Source organism: Cebus imitator, unplaced genomic scaffold, assembly GCF_001604975.1.
Source record: "Cebus imitator isolate Cc_AM_T3 unplaced genomic scaffold, Cebus_imitator-1.0 Scaffold308, whole genome shotgun sequence".
NCBI lineage: Eukaryota > Metazoa > Chordata > Mammalia > Primates > Cebidae > Cebus > Cebus imitator.
The window spans coordinates 2,360,180-2,381,696 of NW_016107623.1; the positions used below are offsets into that span (position 1 = coordinate 2,360,180).

General features: G+C 33.8%; 2 protein-coding genes across 3 annotated transcripts in view; both read right to left on the bottom strand.

Moving 5' to 3' along the window:
• The window catches only part of SERPINI2 (serpin family I member 2), a 30,758-nt gene extending 24,876 nt beyond the window's left edge, over positions 1-5,882 (bottom strand). The window contains exon 1 of one of the 2 annotated variants that reach the window (XM_017503275.2): positions 3,854-5,881. In XM_017503275.2, coding sequence (XP_017358764.1) covers positions 3,854-4,139 — 286 coding nt within the window. In that variant the 5' untranslated portion in view covers positions 4,140-5,881. Of the gene's footprint in view, positions 1-3,853 lie in introns of both variants that reach the window. The other variant, XM_037729506.1, reaches the window with a different exon arrangement.
• A 4,799-nt stretch (positions 5,883-10,681) lies between these two features.
• The window catches only part of WDR49 (WD repeat domain 49), a 147,429-nt gene continuing 136,593 nt past the window's right edge, over positions 10,682-21,517 (bottom strand). Inside the window, 1 exon segment of the mRNA XM_037729507.1 lies at positions 10,682-11,198. Coding sequence (XP_037585435.1) covers positions 11,080-11,198 — 119 coding nt within the window. The 3' untranslated portion in view covers positions 10,682-11,079.

The following is a 21,517-nucleotide window of genomic DNA, read 5'->3' on the forward strand; positions in this document are numbered from 1 at the left end:
AGTAGCTTCCTATTCATTACCAAAGTGTACCGACAGTTTTCATTTTCTTCTGGCTTCATCTTAGAACTCAATCATTAAGTCTTGTAACTCTATTTCAAATAGGTTCTTCCAGAGTCTTCATTATATTTTCAGTTAAACATTGCAGATGCCACTTTCATAACATAAAAATTTATATATTCAATTAATCTTTATTCAAGAAAACCAGGTATTACTAAGAGAGATTTACTACTGAGTATCTACTAGATATAAGGAGGATGTGTGTGTGTGTGTATACCTATGCTTGTGTGTATATATACATATATATATCAGAAAGCTAGTAGCCCCATAGAGCATCTCTGTGCAAATAAAAATAGTTCCCTCTCTAGGGGCTGGGCAGCTCCATGGCCTCTCATCTTGTCCAGCGGGGTAGAGGCTACATTTCGGTTGTTACTTGCCTTTTTTGGCCTGGTCTCACAATCTCACAGAAGGTTCTATGAAGTATATTGAATTATATTTCAAACTCCAGGATTCTCTGTTTATTAGAATATAGATACAGGTATAAACAATTTCAGATATTAAAATAACTTACTTCCATATGATTCTATCTGAAGAATTTTTGTAATTCTTTATAATCCTGGAATTCTTTACATAATCAAGGAAGGAAAGTTGAACCATTTTACTTATTTATGCAATGATTTCAGATGTAATCATTTATTTCAGGCTATTTGAAGCCTCAAAGGAATATCTCAAGAGCTGGGAGGCTAAGGAAAAGGCTTTCTGAGTAAAGACATGAGAGCTTTTCCAAAAGAATTAATTAAGATCAGAAATGAAATGACAGAATCTGAAACTATCAGGAATTTGAAATATATGAACATCTTTAAAGGAATAAAAAAAAAAGAGAGAGAAGGGAAGAAAAAGTAGTTCCAAATCATTTGTCAAAGCAAATAGATTTATGTCATGTACTTAAGGTCTAAGTCTATGTGACAAACAGCTGCCCTTTGATAAATCATTGAACTTAGAAGTCAATGAAAAAAATGTTACCAAGTAGTACAAGTTTGGAGAAGAATATAATATTATCTGCCTTCTATATTTTATTTGGTTTCTAGATTAATGACATTTGTAACACAGATCAAAAAGAAGATATGTGTGTGTGTGTGTGTGTGTGTGTGTGTGTGTGTGTGTGTGTGTGTGTGTGTAAAATAAAGCCATGGATAACCCACAGGTCATGAGTGAATGTGATTCTTGACTTGATTGTACCAGGCCTCCAGAAAATGTTCTAAAATTCAGTGCATGTTATCTTCTGCTAGTGAAGGTCTAAAAGCCAATTTTGTGTGCATATGGTAGATCCAAAGACGAAAACAAAAGTAGTCATAGAATTACAGATTGTTTCAGCCAAAAAAATCCAAATAAATTACCTAACCCCAACTTTTCTTTTTACAGTGAGGAATCTGAGGTCCAGAGAGATTAAGAAACTTCACAAGTGACGTGACTTGTGACAAATCATAAGGTCATTTAGCTGCAGAACTGGGACAAGAACTCATGCCCCTTTCCCTTTTCATAACCCTGTGAAAAAAAGAAGCACCTTCAATTTAGCCTTTAATTCTTCATCAGCATTATCAGAGGTAAAGCAAAAGGAAGTATTATCAGATGTTCAGCAAAATGGAGGAGGTAAATTCAGAGCAGATATTTGACAACGAAGTAAAGAAGAACTGAGGACACCGAGAGCCTTACATAATATAGAAGAATTAATATTCTTATTAATATATTAATGAAAATATATTGCTCTCATATTCTTAATCCTCATTGAATTATTTTAGGAATTAGCACTGAGCAAATGATTTAACCTTTCTTTGCCTCAATTTTCCCAGGTTTATTACAGGGTTGTTTACCTAACAAAGCAATTATAAATATAAAATGAGAGAATATATATTAAGCACATAAAACAGTAGCTGATATGCTATCTATATTTTTGATAGTACATTATTATTAATTTGATTATTATGTTCACAATTCACACTTGTTAAAACATCTGTGTTTCTCTATATGATGGATCCATTTAAAGTAATTTAGTTTTCAAAGACTCTGATTTATGTAGCTTCACAAATACTGTGTTACTTTTCAAAGCTATAGCATGTCATGTTTCTAGCAGTGGTCCAGCAGGGTTTGCTTAAATTAATCAAGATTAAATCTGGAATACATTGGCTTCAGTATGCATTATTTACAAAGGAAAATTCTTACAATTAACTTTATTATCACCAACTTCTTTTCTGTATAAAATTGTCTTTAAAATGAAGCAAATAAAATATTGTAAATAGTATTTTCAGGAAAGCAAATTTCTAAACACAGCTACTCTGTGATAAGAAAAATATGCTGAAATTATAGTTGTAGCAACTGAATTCCCAAATCAAAAATCTGTATTTAGAACACAGTATCTCAGAGTAATCCACAAGCTGAAAATTAAAACAACTACAGTGACTGAGAGCATGAGATGGCTAAGGAGATAAGCAACAACATTTTTCTTTTTTTGAGACGGAGTCTGTTCTGCTGCCCAGGCTGGAATGCAGTGGCACAATCTCAGCTCACTGCAACCTCCTCCTCCCGGGTTCGAGCAATTCTCCTACCTCAGCCTCCCAAGTAGCTGGGACTATAGGCACATGCCGCCATGCCCTGCTAATATTTGTATTTTTAGTAGAGAGGAGGTTTTACCATGCTGTCCAGGCTGGTCTTGAACTCCTAACCTCAAGTGATCTACCCGTCTCAGCCTCCCAAAGTGCTGAGATTACAAGTGTGAGCCACCATTTCAGCTGAGCAACAATTCTTTCAAATGGGATGCCAGCACAAAAGCACAGTATGCCAGTAAGAGGGATACACACTATCCCAGATATACCATGGGGAGACTCCAACAAAACACCGTCATTCACAAGCACAAAGGCCTTTGATGATTTAAATGCTTTTCCCCTCATTTTTCTTTTAAAACTAGTAACAAGTTCTCAAAATGAACAAATTAATGCTTTTTCTTGGTCTCATTGTAGATGAGAGTACATTGTTTTCATAAGAGAAATGTTGGAAACAACCTATTAAAGAAAGGCTAAATAAGTAATGGTATTTCTGTAAGAGGCAATAAGAGGGCAGGAAGCGGTGGCTCACGCCTGTAATCCCAGCGCTTTGGGATACCGAGGCAGGTGAATCAACTGAGGTCAGGAGTTCGAGACCAGCCTGGCCAACATGGAGAAACCCCTGTCTCTACTAAAAATACAAAATTAGCCAGGCATGGTGGTGTGTGCCTGTAATCCCAGCTACTCAGGAGGCTGAGGCAGGAGAATTCCTTGAACTTAAGAGGCAGAGGTTGCAGTGAGCCAAGATCACGCCACTACACTCCAGCCTGGGCAACAGAGCAAAACTCCATCGAAAAAAAAAAAGAGGTAATAAGATACAGTAATTAAAAATTGTATTTTGAATCAGTTGCATGACATGGGAAAATGATCACAACATAGTGATAGTGGAAGAATATGTAAGGGTATATATGTATATTTTATGTGTATGTATGTATACACACACACACACACACGCACATCCAATATAATCTCCAGTAGTTAAAACTGGCTAAAACAAACTAGAAGAAAATGCACAAATATATACTTAATTTTACATTTATATAAATGTCAATTTCTTAATAAATTATTTTTGTAACTTTTTTAAGGAAAGAATTATAAATGAATGAAAATTACATTTACAGTTCTCCATTTTATTATAATTTTTTACTTTTCATTACATTTTTCACTTATTAAAGTTTTTTTATCCTGAACTTCTAATATTAAAAAATAAATTTTACCATATCTCATCCAGTATAGGTAAGGAGATATAAGTCTCTTACCAGCTGAGGTTTCCTGTTGTTTTAAAGTTTGTCTTATCTGCTGCTGTGCTTTTCCTTTGGCTCCCATTTGTACCATTTCAAGAATCAAAGTTATTCCAAGGGGCGAAAATATAATGTTGTTCTTATGAGATAAGGAAACCTCTTGATAAAGAGCCACAGCAAATTCGGTATTTTTTTTAGCGGAGGGTCTTGAGGCTTGACTTCCAAAAAACAGCAGTAGGAGACTCCACAAGATGATTGTGTCCATTTTGACTTCTCTGTATTGTTTAAATCGAAATGTATTCATTTTCAAAAGGGTTTTTCATAGAGGCCTCAACAGAAAACTTTCTACCTATTGTAGCTTTCTATCTTAATAGAACTTACTACCACGAGTGAACTCTATCCAATTTGATTTCTGACTAAGTATCATCTATTAGGAGAAATACTCCATGTGCTAATGGTATTTCTTAGGTAACTTCGAGAACCAGTAGAAAATATACTTGTAGTTTTGTAACAAAAATCATAAAAGAAACTACAGTATTAGAATGTTATCAATGGCAATGGTATCTCTACATAGCTATACTTTTTTTCTATCTTTCCTCATAGTTTTTAAGTGGGATTAAGTGTAACTCTGACATCAAGTAAAGCTTCTAAGCAGATTACTCTAAAGTAATTTATAGATCAAGAGGAGAAACTGAATAAAAACAGACTTACTCCAGTATGGTTTTGGACCTATAATATTAGAAAATTAATGTATTCTAAAGTAACTGAGTAATCTGGCTAACTTTTTACAACAATTTTCCTCACGCTTTAATTCTTAGGACAAAATAACTCCAAACCCTCCTCCTACTTTTCCAAAGGAAGAAAAATGCAATGCAGAAAACCTGCAAAGTCTGAAACAAAACGACAATCAAATATAAATGATACCATTAAGTACTATGCTCACTACCTGGCTGATGAGATCATTTATACCTCAATCCTTAGTGTCAGGCCATATACTCATGTAAGAAACCCATGCATGCACCTTTTAATCTGTAATAAAAGTTGATATTATAAAATAAAAAATATAAGTGAAATAAAATATTAAAGAATAAATTGACAAAAATAAATTGAGTAGCAGCAATTGAAAACCATAAACAATTCACAAGATTAATACCCTATTAAAGTGCTCCCCACTAAAATTGCAGGAAATTCAGCCTTTTCACTATATCTCAAGCATAATTAGTTTTGCAGTATTACCACATACTTGGTAGAATGCTGACTCCAAGGCCTCATAAATTTTAGTAATAATAGTTTTACGTTATAAATAATACATGTTAGTAACCCTTAAAAACTTATCCATTAACAAGTTATGAGGAAGTAACCCTTACTCGGGATAAAGATGAAAGCCTTCAGAATAGTGTGTTGTCAGCCTTCAGTGGAGAGTTACATTTCTAGACTGTGTTTCAGTTTAATAAGGGGGCCACCATGACCCATAAATGGATAGGAGTCACTAACAACCACATTTATATATCAAGATTACTAATAGTCAAATATTCTATTAACTATGGAGTCATTATTTAGATATTTCAAATTCTCTTTCAATGTATGTTGTTAAACTGTATTTGTTTAGACACTCATTTGTGGAATATAAAAACCTCAAAAAACAATCCAAAGCAATTGTTAGAAAATGTGTCGGTAAACTTCAGATATAGACGTATGTTATTAATATCAAGGAAATGTTTCATTAGGGGTTAATTTAGCCTATGAGGTTGTAAATGAGAGTGAAACAATAGTAAAAGCTAGTGAGTGAAAGTTTTACATGCAAATAAATGTTTATCTATCATTATATTCTAATGCATTCAACTTCTCAGAAGACTTTCGACCAAAATATGTGTTTGTAGAAATGTAAGTAGTCACAATGTTATTAGTACTTTTAAGTTATCAAATGACAGTACAGTAGATATAGCTTTATGTACTTGGTTTATATTAAACAGTATTACTAAAAAATGGAATTTTTCCTTTGTGGTAGAATATCAGTATTAGAGGATCTTTCTCATTATTATTAATTATCCTAATAATTAAATTTATATTCTTTGAGCATCCATTTTTTTTCCAGAAAATTTCTAAGCACTTAATAAATTATAACCTCAGTGGTTTTAAAAATTCACTTACCTCATTGGATTTTGAATTTTATCTTATCAGAAAGCACAAAGTACTGCAGAACTAAACAACCTGACCAATAGTCCTATAAGAACTGGATCTTCTGATGTACAGTGAAATCATTTGAGGAGAATAAAAGTGATATGTTAATTTAATAATTTCAAATGATTTTTATACCAAAGTAAATTGAAATGCCGTTCCTTACTTTGCTAAACACCCATAGGCAATATTATTGCATATATACTTTATTCAAAAGCTATTTATTTCTAAGGTACTTACCCAAACTTGGCCTCTGATTATTCACTGGAGTGTTACAACTAAAATGTGCTTGCTGGAAAACCCTGGTACATGAACACCTGAGCTATCAAGGCCAATCCTCTTTATCTTGAACATTCCTTGATTAATTCCTCTAGAACCAAAGCAGGTGTTCACTACATTTGTATTAAAGAAATAACATGATCAGGTTAATAATCAACTGATGAAATATGTAAAAATTAAGAAAACAGCAATAGAATTTTTTTAAATTAATATGTTTATATTATTATTTTATCCATTATTTTACTTCTTTTAAAAGTTGCACAGAATTTGAAAAGATGTGCCAGTGGTTGTAAATTTCCTAGTAATTAGTTCTTTTTATTTCTCACAGGACTCCCACATCAGATTACCAATGTACTTCATCATAAATATTTCAGAATGCCTATGAGAAAAAGAATAAAGCTAAATCAAGTCCAGAATGCAGAGACAAATTACTGGCGCATTTACAGAGCTCTCAACAATTCATCAGATTGTACAATAGTCAGAGGAGTTTCCTGTGGATATAAAGTCCGTTTGAATCCTTAAGGAAAAGAGTGGATATTGAAGAAATATGTTCTTTAATTTGAGCAGAACGGCCAGCAAAAAGGATAACGAATTTGCCAAAATATCTCAGGATAATACTATTAGCCACAGGTAATTTGATGATAAAAATTGGTGTTACCTTTGTATGCTTTTAACACTACATGATTTTCTTTGCAAAAGGGTAATTAATAAAAGACTGCACAATTTAATAGGTTTCATCTCATTTTTGTAGTTGAAATCAATCACCTCAATGGCAATCAGATATTAAGTACATTGTATTATTTAGCCATAGCCTTTAAGAAGAGAAACAAAAAAAAAAAATTCAGTCCATTTGTAATTAAAAATCTGTTGATTCCCAAAATTAATACTATTCCTGATAAGCTCATGTAAAAGGAGTGTATAGAGAGCTTTAAATAGAATTCATTTTTTAAAACTTACCTGAGAACCCTGTTAACATCTTTCAGTGTCCTAATATGGCTATAACTTTAAAATAGGTCTGATGATAGATCATTATAGGCTGTAATCTACTTATTAACTAAAATTTTTGATTTCCCATATAGGCATCTTCAAATGTTTTCTAGACCTTGGGTTTTATTCCAATATTACCTACTCTAATATAAGGAAACTCTAGTCTAGCAAGATAATTTTCAATAAAAAGAGTTGTACAATACAAGAATACTATCATTCTACTTGCTTCACATTGCAATACATAAATATTAAGTCTGAATGTCCAAGACTATCATTTAATCAATGCTTTTCTATTCATTTACTGACACTAGCAAACATCTATCACCAGTATCCTTGGCTACCACATTATTATGTCTGTACACTGCTCAGATCACAATGTGATTTATCCAGCAATAGGCCATTACTTTTCCTACCAATGGTAGAGACAATCACTCTGACCTACTAAGACCATTTAGTGAAATTGTCCTGTAAGGACCTTATGTTAGAGCAGTTCAGGCAGAATGCTCACTTTCCTGTCTCTTGAGGAGTTAAAAGCAACAGCCATAAATTTATTCTCCCTAGTTTAAACTCTTTTAATAGACAATGAAGATAATACAATTTTCCATAAAATATTACTGTAAATGTTTAAAACATTTTCCCTAACTTGTTCTACTTTTGTTCCTACACAATCGGTGGGGGGATGGGGGGGGCGGGGAAGGATTATTCATTAATGAGAGCCAAAGTGTCTTGGTATAAGGTTGATTGCCATTACTATCCCACCGTGAAGTATAAACCTGGGAATATATATATAAGCCATGGCAAGCAGTTACGGTTATCTCATCATTTTATAGCTTTTTCAAGTAAAAATGCACTGAACTCCAACCTTTAAAATCATATAAGCAAATGCCTTAACCAGCAAATACCTTAAAAGTTATTTCTTCCATTTAAGCATGGACTCATTTCAGGAAATTTTTATTTGTAAAGATTGTTCCTAAATTTTGAGTGATGATAGGAAAATGTTCTGACAAAAGAAAAGGTTAAATTATATTTAGTGCAAATGTAAGTAATACAAACAACGTAGCCTATTGAAAATTATGACACATCCTATTTTAATATGAAAAATTCCTTTTACCATAGGAAAAATGGATCTTAAGTAATTGAATCTAAATGTTAATTTGAGAAACAGTTTATAATGACTTCCGTTCTGTTCACAGTTGATAGGTGAGATCTTGCTACCTGCTAGAAAATTAGATGCTGCAAATTACAAAAGAAGAGTAAGACATAGAAAAAAAAGACATTGTCTTTTTTCTTCTTTTTGTGTTTGTTCTCCAAGTTATTAGAAACGGTAACATTAAAAGAAACTCTCATACCTTTAGAAGTTCTCTTCTCATTGAATTTATTTATGAGACAGCACTTCTTAATTCCTTTTACAGAAGAAGCCCTGATGTTAATTAAGGGCGGAATTAGAGTTACTCACAGCATAATACCATGCACAGGTGGGAGTCTATAGAGAGAAATTCTGTCTATATGAATCAGACTCTCTCAGGCTATCACATCAAACAAAGTTATCTTCAAGGGTAAAATGTAAAATATGTCTGGCAAAAGAATTTCCAAATTATGCCAAAAAATATGAATTTCCAACTTATGCCAGCAGGGTCATTTAATATTGGCTTAATAAACCAGTACATTTTATATGGCTTCACTTCATAAAGCTGAGAGTAGAAAAAGTGCATTCTATTTATTTATATGTTAATATCTGGTATCTAAAATAGTCTCTTGTACATATCTTCAATAATTGCATGAGGGAAGGATGGATGGATCAATGGGGAAAAGAGCTTTTGAAAATTATTTGGTACCCACATTCTACTTCTATAACATCTTAACAATCTGTTAAATTTCTGGGAATGTGGCTCAGATTTCACTCCACTGTACTACCACCAACCTATGATTCATAAATCATATGCTCTGAGTTTGAAATGATGGATTATCCAATCAAACCTCCTACCCAGTGTAAGAAGTCTTTGCAATATGCCTGTGAAACAGTTGCCCAGTGTCTGCTTGCACATCTCAAATAATCTTTTTGTACAAAGGCAACTTTTCATATTTAGAAAAAATAATTTACCTTTAATTACTTTCAAATTTACATAAATTACCGCTATAGTACAAAAACCTACTATCTTGACCTCCTCCTGTCTCCCCAGTTGTTAGCATCCACCACATTTGTGTGTTTCATCTATATATATGTATCTCCTCTCCATAAACAGATGTAAATATAGATATGTACATGTGTTACCTGTGTGTGTATATACACACATTTTATACATATAATAATTAGTATTTTCTGAATCATTTTATAGCAAGCTGAATGCATTTCTATCATAAGCATTCTATTATTATATTTTTCTAAAACAAGGACACTCTCTTACATCATCACACCACCCAGCAGACAAACACACACGTCCACACGCACAGGGAAATACACTTTTCTCCTACAGTCTTTCCCATATGTGATTGTCATTGCATGAGGAGGAAAGGAAATATGAATAGAAGTCATGATGCCTGACTCAGAATGTACTTAAATGTAGTTAGAACAGGCAGCTGTCTTCTGAAAACCTTTCTGTCACCACCATCTCCACCAAACCAAAATATTTGCTCCACTGGTGCTGGAAAGTCTATCGTTAGAATTCATTTCATTGACTTTATACTATTACGAAGCAAGTGAACAGAATGATGAATAGCAAATACCATGATTTTGAAGTAAAACAGTCCAGTCTCAACTCTGCTGTTGATAATTAAGCACTCTCCGAATGGATTCACATCAAATATTTTAGCTCTAAGCTAATATATTTCATATGATTATTGCATGGTTTAAACACAATGGACATTTGCAGTTGCTATACCAAGTGGTCCCCTACATATTGTGTATTATTTTCCTTTACTACGTGCTGTTGAAAAATTCTTAAACTACAGCTAGTTTTAAATGAACTCTTTAAAACATAAATATATAGTAAGTCCTTACAGTAATGTAAACAAATTTACCAATTCTTTCTATAGAACATAATAAAAAAAGTAGAATAATAATATTTGTTGCCTGGAGCATGATTATATTCGTAAATAAAAATGGGTTAACAAAAAGAGGCTGTAAGTTGCAGAACCGGTATTTCCCACTTGACTTTTCACATAGAGTGGGTCCTCTTTATAGTCCCAGGCCCATTTATTTTTTTTCAAGACTGTTTCCTCTTTGATGTGCTATGGTATTCAATTTTAAAATACAGTATAAGAAAGTATTGAAGTAGATCATATGCAGTAATTTCCCAATAAGCTTATAGAATGAACAAAAGCCAATAAGAATTCATAGGAAGTGGTGCTACTGACAAGGTCTAATTGCCATTATGAGGATCATTAAAAAAATACTAGAAAGTGTAAAAAAGTAGAAACAGTTTTCTTATTCACATTTGTAGACATTTACTGCGTCAGTACTTTCATATATTCCAATGCAGGTTTTACGATAAAAATTGACCAAAAATGTCTATAGAAACAACCAGAAGAACAATTGGTTAGAACTTTGTTCTGGACGGTAAAGTTTTTATATAAACATTCTTGAGAATAAATACCAATTGATGTTGCTCCCACTTTAGTTCAATATTTATTTTACTAAGAATACAGAGAAACTGAAAGGCGACAAATAAAAGCAGTACTAAAATATCCCCAGAAGACAAAACTTCCTGAAGTTCAATTATAAAATAAAAGGTAGAATTCTTGATGCTTTTTCTGCATTTTTTAATGTACCTTATGTAACAATGAAGCTTTTTCTATTATAATTACTTTTTATTTTTCTTTACTTCACAACTTCTTTCTTGGCAAAATTGCTTGGCTTTTCGTTCATGATCTAGAATTTCCTTGGGAAACAGGCTTTTCTCATCAAATACAGCTTTCAAACCTACAGAACCATGAGGAAAATCACATGTGAATTATATTTAATTTACATGGTAAGAGACCTAATTAAATATAAAATGGGGAGAAAATTCTCACATCTTTTTCTAAAAGTTTTTGTTTCTAAAACATAGGAGTGTATTTGGGAAAATATTCTCTAAGGTGCTATTCTGTTTACTTCAATTTACATAGAAAAGTTAAATTTTAATTGAGTTTGTTCTTTTAAGGCATATATCTTCTTAATAGAAATCCACCATTCTAAGGGTAGAAGTTTGTGTTTTCCACTTTTGTTTTTTAATCTACTTAACAGCTACCAAGACATAAAGAGCCAGGAAAAAAATTATTCTGTATTGAAATAAGACAATTAAAATAATCAAAACACAGTTTGACTGTCTGCATGAATAAACAAGTGCATCTACAGTCACATCTGTAGGGGTTTGCAGTTTCAGGGGAAAAAAAAAAAAGAACCGCATTATTTCCATGAGTGGTTATATTGTGCGTCAGTGAGAGGTAGGAGGAAACTGTGCCATGCATTCTAGAAAATAATTTTGGCACTTTGCATTTATTATTTAAACAAATGCTTATTGAATGTCTGTTATACGCAATGTTCTGTGTTCACGCATAAATGAGGCACAAATACGACCAAGTCACGAGCTTACTTACAATTGATGGAAAGTAGAAGCAGTACCCAAATAACCAAAACATCATATACAAAAAGATATCATTCCAAGAGAATATAAGCAATGCAAATTGTGTATGAACATGTAAAAGATATTATAATATATAAAGATTTAAAACAAAAAGGGTTAGGAATTAGGTACTTATTTGAGGTAGGTCTTGAATTCCAGACAGGACTTTAATTGATAATAAGAAACATGGAGGTGGGGAAGAATTGGCAAAGGTTGGATAGAAAGTGTCAACTAGAGGTGAATAAAGAATGGAAAGATATTTACTATTGGAATGACTGTGGATAATTCAGTACAAATTAAAAGAAGCATTAAATATGTGAAAGGAAGTGAAATGGAATAAAGTTGAGCTGGACTTAGGAAAAATTTAAATACCAAAGAATATGAAATTTAAAAAGTAAACATTGAATGACTTTATAGTATAGTGGCATACTTGTATATGAGGATTAAACACACACAAAAAAAAAAACAAAAACCTTCCACTGCCAATATAAACTATACTCTATAGAGGAAGTATATACAGATCATGGCTACAAAAGTCAGGATCTTCCCTCTTCTTCTCATGGAAATTATATAAAAGCAACCAGGAAAATGAGAGAAAATAGCTTTGCAAATATATTCTATTTCAGCAAAACTCAAAGGGAGATGTAATCTATAGCCTATAAAATATGAAGAACCAAACAGCTGAGATTGGAAAAAAGTTACCCAAGAAAAAGTAAAAATATAGAGAGTCTAAGGCCAGCCGCAGCATCTTAGAATGTTCTGGGAAAAAGATAGTCACTGTGAGTGACAGGCTCACCATGAAGTACAAATGGTTTATCCCTTGTATAATACATGAATGCTCAAACGAGGTGAACACAGCTGGAAGCAGAAGCTCTTTGGGACCTGGTTTGGATCAGTGAAATAGATGAGGCAGGGCTAACTGTATTACACACTTGAGTCATTTTTTGCTAAATCAGTCTGTTCCCATGGGTTGTAAAACTTGAAGGATACTCTTATCTCACATCCCAGCCTCTTACTCAACAATTTACCACATATTTCAAGTCAAAAAAGAAAAAAAAAACAAAAACCCCTATGTCATTAAAGCTAATTAATTAAAAGAGGAAACTTTTAAAACTAATACAGCATGAACACAAACTTATTGTAAGAAAAAACTAAAACAAATCAAATTGAAAAAGAGCAGCAAAATAAATACATGAGCCACCACCAGAAAAATATTGCCATTGCACAGATAAATATTGTAACCAAGTATTTTAACAAAAATTAAATTTTAAAATTTAAAACAGCAGTTGCTTCTATGAAAAAAGATCACAGAACAGAAATGAAAATAGGGAAGAGATGAAGACACAAGAGGAAGTGATGAAGTATGAGGTAGCAAAATTCAGATAAAGAGGGAAAAAAATCACAAGGGAGAATATAGTTCCTGGTAAAAGAGTAGGAAATCTAGAATACAGAAATGAGAACAAATAAATAATAAAATAAAAATTATAAAGAGAATGAATTAGAAAATAAATATCGAAGACAGACCAAAAAAAAATGGATCAACAAAAACATAATTATGATAAGTACTTGTATTAGTTCACTTTGACACTGCTGGTAAAGACATACCCAAAACCGGGAACAAAAAAATATTTAATTAGACTTACAGCTTCACATGGCTGGGGAGGCCTCAGAATCATGTAGGAGGCAAAAAATACTTCTTTTTAAAAATATGTGTGTGTATATATATATGTGTGTATATATATATGTGTGTGTATATATATATATATATATATATATATAATTGCACTTTAGGTTCTGGGGTACATGTGCAGAACATGCAGGATTCTTGCATAGGTACATACATGGAAATGTAGCTTGCTGCCTCTAACCCTCCGTCACCTATATCTGGCATTTCTCTCCATGTTATCCCTCCCCAACCTCCCTACCCCAGCTCTCCCACCCCTATACCCCCCACAACAGACCCCAGTGTGTGATGCTCTGCTCCCTGGGTCCATGAGTTCTCATTGTTCAACACCCACCTATGAGTGAGAACATGCAGTGTTTGATTTTCTGTTCTTGTGTCAGTTTGCTGAGAATGATGGTTTCCAGATTCATCCATGTCCCTACAAAGGACACGAACTCATCTTTTTTTATGGCTGCATAGTATTCCATGGTATATATGTCCCACATTTTCCCTGTCCAGTCTATCATCGATGGGCATTTGGGTTGGTTCTAGGTTTTTGCTATTGTAAACAGTGCCACATTGAGCATATGTATGCATGTGTCTTTATGATAGAATGATTTATAATCCTTTGGATATATACCCAGTAATGGGACTGCTGGGTCAAATGGAAAAGTACTTCTTACATGACAGCAGCAAGAGAGAAATGAGGAAGAAACAAAAATGGAAACCCCTGTTAAACCCATCATATCTCATGAGACTTATTCACTATCATGAGAATAGAACGAGAAAGACTGGCATTCAATTACCTCCCCCAGGTCCCTCCCACAGCACATGGGAATTCTGGGAAATACAATTCAAATTGAGATTTGAATGGGAACACAGCCAAACCATATCAGTACTTAAGAAAGAAAACCAAAGCATAACAAATATTTAAAGGCATCATTTAATGAAGGTTTCCTCAAATAGAAGTCAACCTGACATATGTTGAAAGGACACATTGTATACTAGGAATAATTGACTTAGAATACTCAAAACCAAGTCATGTCCAAGCAATGTTATTAAACTTTAAAGATGAAAAGGAAATCATCTGGCAACCAGATAAAATAATCAAGTCACCTAAAAAGAAGAAAAGTATCTATCTTGCATTAGATATTTTATAGGAACGACCAACACCAGAAAAGAGTAGAGCAATGTCTACAAGATAATCAGAGAAAGAATATGTGAGCTAAGAATATTACATACATTCAAGTTATCCCTCAAATCTAAAAACTATAAATGGTTTCAATATGCAAGAAATTTAGGGATTATTATTCCTAAGAGTCCTCTTTGAGTTCTTTTTTAATTATTATACTTTCAGTTCTAGGGTACATATGCAGATCTCACAGGTTTGTTATACAGGTATACAGGTGCCATGGTGGTGGTTTGCTGCATCCATCGCCCCGTCATCTACATTAGGTATTTCTCCTAATGCTATCCCTCCCCGATGCTCCCACACGCTGTTGTTCCTCCCGTAGCCCCTCATCCCCCCAGGCCTCGGTGTGTGATGTTCCCTTCCCTGTGTCCGTATGTTCTCATTGTTCAACACCCACTTATGAGTGAGAACATGTGGTTTTTGGTTTTCTGTTCTTGTGTCAGTTTGCTGAGAATGATGATTTTTAAAAGCTAAACTCAGAAATGACTGAGAAAAGTTTGAAAAAAATAACTTGGTGGTGATCACTGAATATATTTAAGTGTAGAATTAAAATTAAAACAATGTGGAGTTTGGGATGACAAAAATAGAAGATAAAGTCCATGTGCCTGACAATATAGAAATGAAACAATTGACAAAAATTTTGAGGATGAAGGAGAAAGAAGGCTTGTTTATGATAAATCGGAGACAAAGAATAACACTGAAAACTGTCAAATGAACTAATAGCAGTATAAGCAAATTTAACAAAATAAAAGTAAGCATAAGGAAAATCAGGTTATGGAATAAAAACTGTGTGGTGGAAGGGGGGCAGGAGAATGAGAAAACAAGCTCATTGTATCATCACTGAGCATAGATCTAATAGTGTCCTGGAGAAATGAAGAACTAGAGGAATTACATAATTCTTTTGATTATAAAGTCAACTATAGAACAAACATACATACACATAAACGTAAACAAAAAGTTACAGATGCAGTGAAAAATTAAAAATATACAAATAGCATTAAAGAGTCTGAGAAACAAAAATGTATCTAATATATAAATATTTCCATACGCTCTATTTCCCAATTTTATTAAAAGAATTATTTTTCAAAATTGGATTAAAAGCAAAACTCAACACATATCTAAAATAAAATGATTTGGAAATTTATTAATAAAAGAACAGAAAAAATACATTAGACAAATGAAAAAAGGTTCACCCTTGACTGACACACTTGCCAAAAAAGCAGGGGTTATGTTCAAAATCATAAATACATACAGAAACCCTAAAAGGTTACACAGAAACTTGTAACATTGGCTACAAGAAACAGATGACAGTGGGGATTATACAGAACACCATCATAGGAGGGAGGGAAACTTCTCAATGAGCAATTTTTATATGTTCTAATATTTGAAGTCTGTGAATATGGTTATTTTTAGTGATAAGATGAAAATGAATAAATCTGGAACTAGCATTAAGTAAAGATAATATGAAAGACAATAGTTTGCAATTGCCTAATACCAGTGGTATGAGATAATGTGGATATCTGTACATTAGCAGCTGATCCTGTCCCATATGATTGCAGATTAGCACTTTAGAATCACAAGCAATTCTGAATGCCTTTGAGCCCTTCTGAAATGTATTGTAAAAGCCAGAATGTTACTTCTGAAATAAATTGTTTTATTGAGATTTGTCTCTCAACTAGATGACAAATTTTCATTGTAACTGACTGGGTTTCAAGACCATTAATGCAATAAATAACTGATAAGTCTTTGTATGATTTTGAGAAAGACAAACTTACTTGGATGGCTCAATCTTTTTTTTTTTTTTGAGTTAGCAAACAGATTATAAAAAGTACATATGCAGGAGTGGACCCCTGTTTTTTGGGCCTGAAAGGTACAATTTGGGGAACTCTTTTTAGAAAAAAAAAAGAATACAAAATTACAAATACAAATTTATTTATAAAAGTGACTAGGATAAAATAAATTTTAACAAATTACTAGTAATTTTTAGAGCTGGGTCCTTTTCTTCTGAGATCTCTTTTTAAAAAGATACCTGAAATGCTTACCTGGAAATGCTTTAACCATGCTTTTGCTCTTTACCTAGAACACTCTCAAACTCCTAGCAATTTCTGATACTCAAAGGATCTTTGTAGATGAGGCCCAGAAAACTTAACCTTCATTAGCTTCATTTGTAAATCCATATGTGGCAAAAATGATGTCATTAACTTAACACCTTTTAAATGCATAATGGTAATTAATTCCTCTCACTAGTCATAGTAACATCTGCTAGGTTAATGGCATAATGACTTTTTATGATGATGTGTTGAGTCTGCAATGGATTATAATACATGTAAGAAATAATCATATATCGAACTTGCTTACAATTGTTTTTAAAAATGTCTTTAGCCGTGTTGTGACTTTCTTGATATATTAAGTTAGCTAGGGTAAAGCCCATAGTTATGATGTCAAATATTAATATAAATATTGCTTTGAAGGGATTTTGCAAATGTAGTTCAAGTCCTTAGTCAATGAACTTTTGGTAAGGGAGATTATCCCAGATAATCTGGTGAGCCAGACATAATCCGTTGAAAGGCCTTAAAAGAAGACTGGAGCGTCCCTAAAAGAGTGAAGAAACTCTACCATTGAAAGTTCCTGCCTGTGCCCAGCCTGCCATCATCTTTCCTTTTTGACTTAGTGCTACATATTTTGAACTTGCTCAGCCAGCCTCAACAAACCCATAAGTCAACTTCTAATAATAAATCTTGATATGGAGTCCTGCTGATTTTACTTCCCCGGTTCCACTCTAACAATATGCTTTCTATGAAGTACGCTATCACAGGATGATGACCAAAGAAAAAAAAAGTGATGTGTTATTATAACAAACAGGTTGATCTGCCAAAGTTCCTGTGGTTTGTGGCTGAAGACAGGTGAATACTACTTGAAAAGAAAATTTATGAACCAGAAATACCATTTGACCCAGTAATCCCATTACTGGGTATATACTCAAAGGATTATAAATAATTCTAACTATCAAGACACATGTACACATCTGTTTATTGCAGCACTATTTACATAGCAAAGACTTGGAACCAACCCAAATGCCATCAATGATAGACTGAATAAAGAAAATGTGGCACATATACACCATGGAATACTATGCAGCCATAAAAAGAAGGAGTTTATGTCTTCTGCAGGGACATGGATGAAGCTGGAAGTCTTCATTCTCAGCAAACTAACACAGAAGCAGAAAACCAAACACCACATGTTCTCACTCATAAGCAAGACATCCCCAAATTATTTTGTTAAAATCATTTTTGTTAAAATGATTCAAGGATCTTAACAGAGAAGAATTGGTTTATAAATTGTCTTCTGGTCCTTCCTCTGCTTGCTAATTGGCAACTAACTATATCAGCTGAACAGCAGTGGCAAAGCTCACGAAGATACCCTGGCAACAAGGGACTTGGCAGCTATGTAATGTGGTATGCAATGACTACCTGTCTATAAGTATACAGTATTCTGAAAATTCCTCTCCAATTCACATTCTTCCTCCTAGTCTATGTCCTATTTTTTGTCTTCTAGATAAATCATTATTTAGAAACTTTTATGTAGGTAAGAATCACCTGGGGATGTCATTGAACTGTAAATTCTCATGCAACAGATCTGGGGTGGGTTCCCAGATGCTGCATTTCTAAGGAGCTCCCAGGTGATGCCTATGCTGCTATCTACTGCCCACATCTTGATTTCAAGGTTCTGAATTCTTAATCTAAGCTCTAGGTCAGTATTGTCAAATGTCCTTTCATTTCAGCCACCATCCAGTAACAGGCAACAAAGAAACAGCCTGGTGAGAAAGAGTGGTTATAATTAATCAAAATACTTTAATAGTTTTCATATGATTCTCAAATAATGGTTGCTTGGGACCTGTTGAACCTTTCAAAAATGTTGTTCATATATTAATGATTTCTGTTTTATAGATTCCAAATTTTGGTGTGTTATATTTGTGTATTGTGTGATAATTTAGTGTTATGTAAACAAAAATGTAGAGCAATAGGAAGGATTTCTACTTTTAAAATGCCCGAGTTTTCTGTTCATTGTATATGTTTAGTATCCAAAAGGTCCTGAGGTGAGCCATGTGTAGCAATCTCTCATTTATCATAAAGGCAATGGATATATCTATAAATGCTTTCTTCCTGAATTTTAATTATTTATTCAAGAACTTTTATATAATATCAAAGATCATTTTTATTTACTAGTGCTAGATTTAAAATTCTAAAGAAAAGATATACTAAACTAGAGTCACTAAAAGCTTATGTGTATATTTTTCACCTATAGCTTAAGGGCTAATGTGAAAAATTGTGTTTCAATGAAAAACTAAGTATTGTTTCCAGCACACTCTTCTGGGTTGGTAGATTCTGGTTGAGCTCACTATTTTAAAACTATTTTTGTCCCTCTTTTCAAGCTGCAAGTTACTGATGGATACGCAAACTTTGTCTTACCTGCTAAAGATTTGACTTCGTCTTCTCTTTGGAAACAGCAGTTTTGGTATCTACTTGCAAACTGAACTGAAGTCTGCTACCTTGCACAAATTGTCAACTCTCCAAATTTATCAATCTCATGCGTTTTTTTTTCCAACATTTAGCTACAATTTTCCAAACGAACATTTTCAGTTTTCTCCCTCCCACTTAAGGACATTACCAAGAACTAAAACCTGACATCCTGGAACCCTATACAGACTAGGTTGCCTTGCAGCTGTCCTTTTCTCCCAAGATCTTCAGGACTTCAAAACAGCTTACCTTTGCCACCACCTGGCACTATTAATTCAAGTGGTTTTGTAGGAGCAATATTAACAAGAATCCCTGAAAAACTATTTCTGAGACTCTGCTTTGCCCCACCCGGGAACTGCAGGATCAATTCTGGGTTGTTCAGCAATGAGTGATATTCTTTTTTCTTAAACAAAAGGGGGCTGGGACTGACAATGTTGAACTTTACCTCAGTCCAGTGCTCCTGGAAAGTGAAGAAGTTTAAGAAATTTCCCTACCCTTTCATGTTCCAGAAACAGCTAACCACAAGGGACTCCTCTCCTCTCATGTATTCCAAGACCTTCTCTGTCCTTCCTATAAGAGTCACAGATGGGCTGGGCGTGGTAGCTGGCTCACGTCTGTAATCCCAGCACTTTGGGAGGCTGAGGCAGGCAGATCACGAGGTCAGGAGATTGAGACCATCTGGCTAACACAGTGAAAACCCATCTCTACTAAAAATACAAAAAGTTAGCCGACAGTGGTGGCGTGCACCTGTAGTCCCAGCTACTCAGGAGGCTGAGGCAGGAGAATCTCTTGAACCCTGAGGTGGAGGTGGCCATGAGCCGAGATCGTGCTGCTGCACTCCAGCCTGGGAAACAGAACGAGACTCTGTCTCAAAAAAAAAAAAAAAAGAGCCAAGATCACAGCACTGCACTCCAGCCTGGGTGACAGAGTGAGCGAGACTCTGTCTCAAAAAAAAAAAAAACAAAAAAACAGACGACTTCTTCATCTAACTACCTCTATAAAAGCTCAAAAATATAATGTACCAACAAATAAAATGTATCCTTTCCTTTGAGATATTCTTGTTACTACCTCTATAAAAGCTCAAAAATAAAATGTACCAATAAATAAAATGTATCCTTTTCTGTGAGATGTTCTTGTTTAATGAACTTTCTCTGTATTGCAGTAGGCTGAATAAAACCTTCCCTTTAATTGTTTCATACATTTTGTCTTTCACAGAACAACTATAACAAAACAATGATCACTAATGGAGTCTTTTCTCCATACTGTTTCAAGTTTTAGAGATTTTACAGATACAACGTGAATGGGATCCGGGATCCGGGGAATTTATTGGCAAAACCTGACCCAGAGCCAGTTCTAAGTAGTTTCCAGGTTTTTGAATAAGGCATATCAAAGAGGGTTTTCAAGCTGTTTAAGAACCAACTGGGAACAACTTGAAAGCTAAAGAGAGAGCACTAAGATGTTTCAAGTTGAAAGAGAAAGAAAGAGAATACAAAAGGACATAAAAAACCCAGCAGGGATAACTAAAACGTCACCTGGGGATTTAAAAGTGTTTGAAAACTGTCCCAGGTTCCAAAGTGATAGTTTAGGACATTGAAAGTGAGCCTGGCAACATGCCTCTCATCGTACAATTGCCAAATAACCTATGCACAGTGTAATTACTGAGATTGCAGCGAGGTGGGTAAAATGCAGTGCAAAGACGTAAGATAGATGCTGTAATGATAGTGTGGAGGATGAGTATATTGGTAATTGAGGTTTTTTGGAAGTGTTCTTTTATAATAACAATTTTAAAAGGCCGCTGTATCTTTCTGAAAAGGAGAGAAACAATTTTAAATGAAAATAATAAAAATAGGCAATGTAGTAAAATGGCTGGTTTTAGAAATGAGCACAAGAATAAGCTGCTAGGAAAGCGCAAGAATAAAATACTAGGGAATTTGAGATGAATACTATTTCAACAGGGGAGGCTGCACTTAGAAATACTAAAAGCATAAACACCTGAGTCAGTTTTCCAGCATTCCCATCTAGGCTCTACCTTTACTATCCATGTGATCCTAGGTCAGTTATTCAAACTCCTTATGTCACAAATTCTTTATATAGGAAATTTGGGGAATACTAATTCCTACATTGCACAGTTATTTAGTGGAATAATAGAACAATAAATAAAATGTATCAAAGTCTTGCTAGGTATCAGGCACTATGCTAAGGACTTCACATGGGTTATATCATTTAATGTTCACAGCAACATTATGACAATGATAATATGAAGCC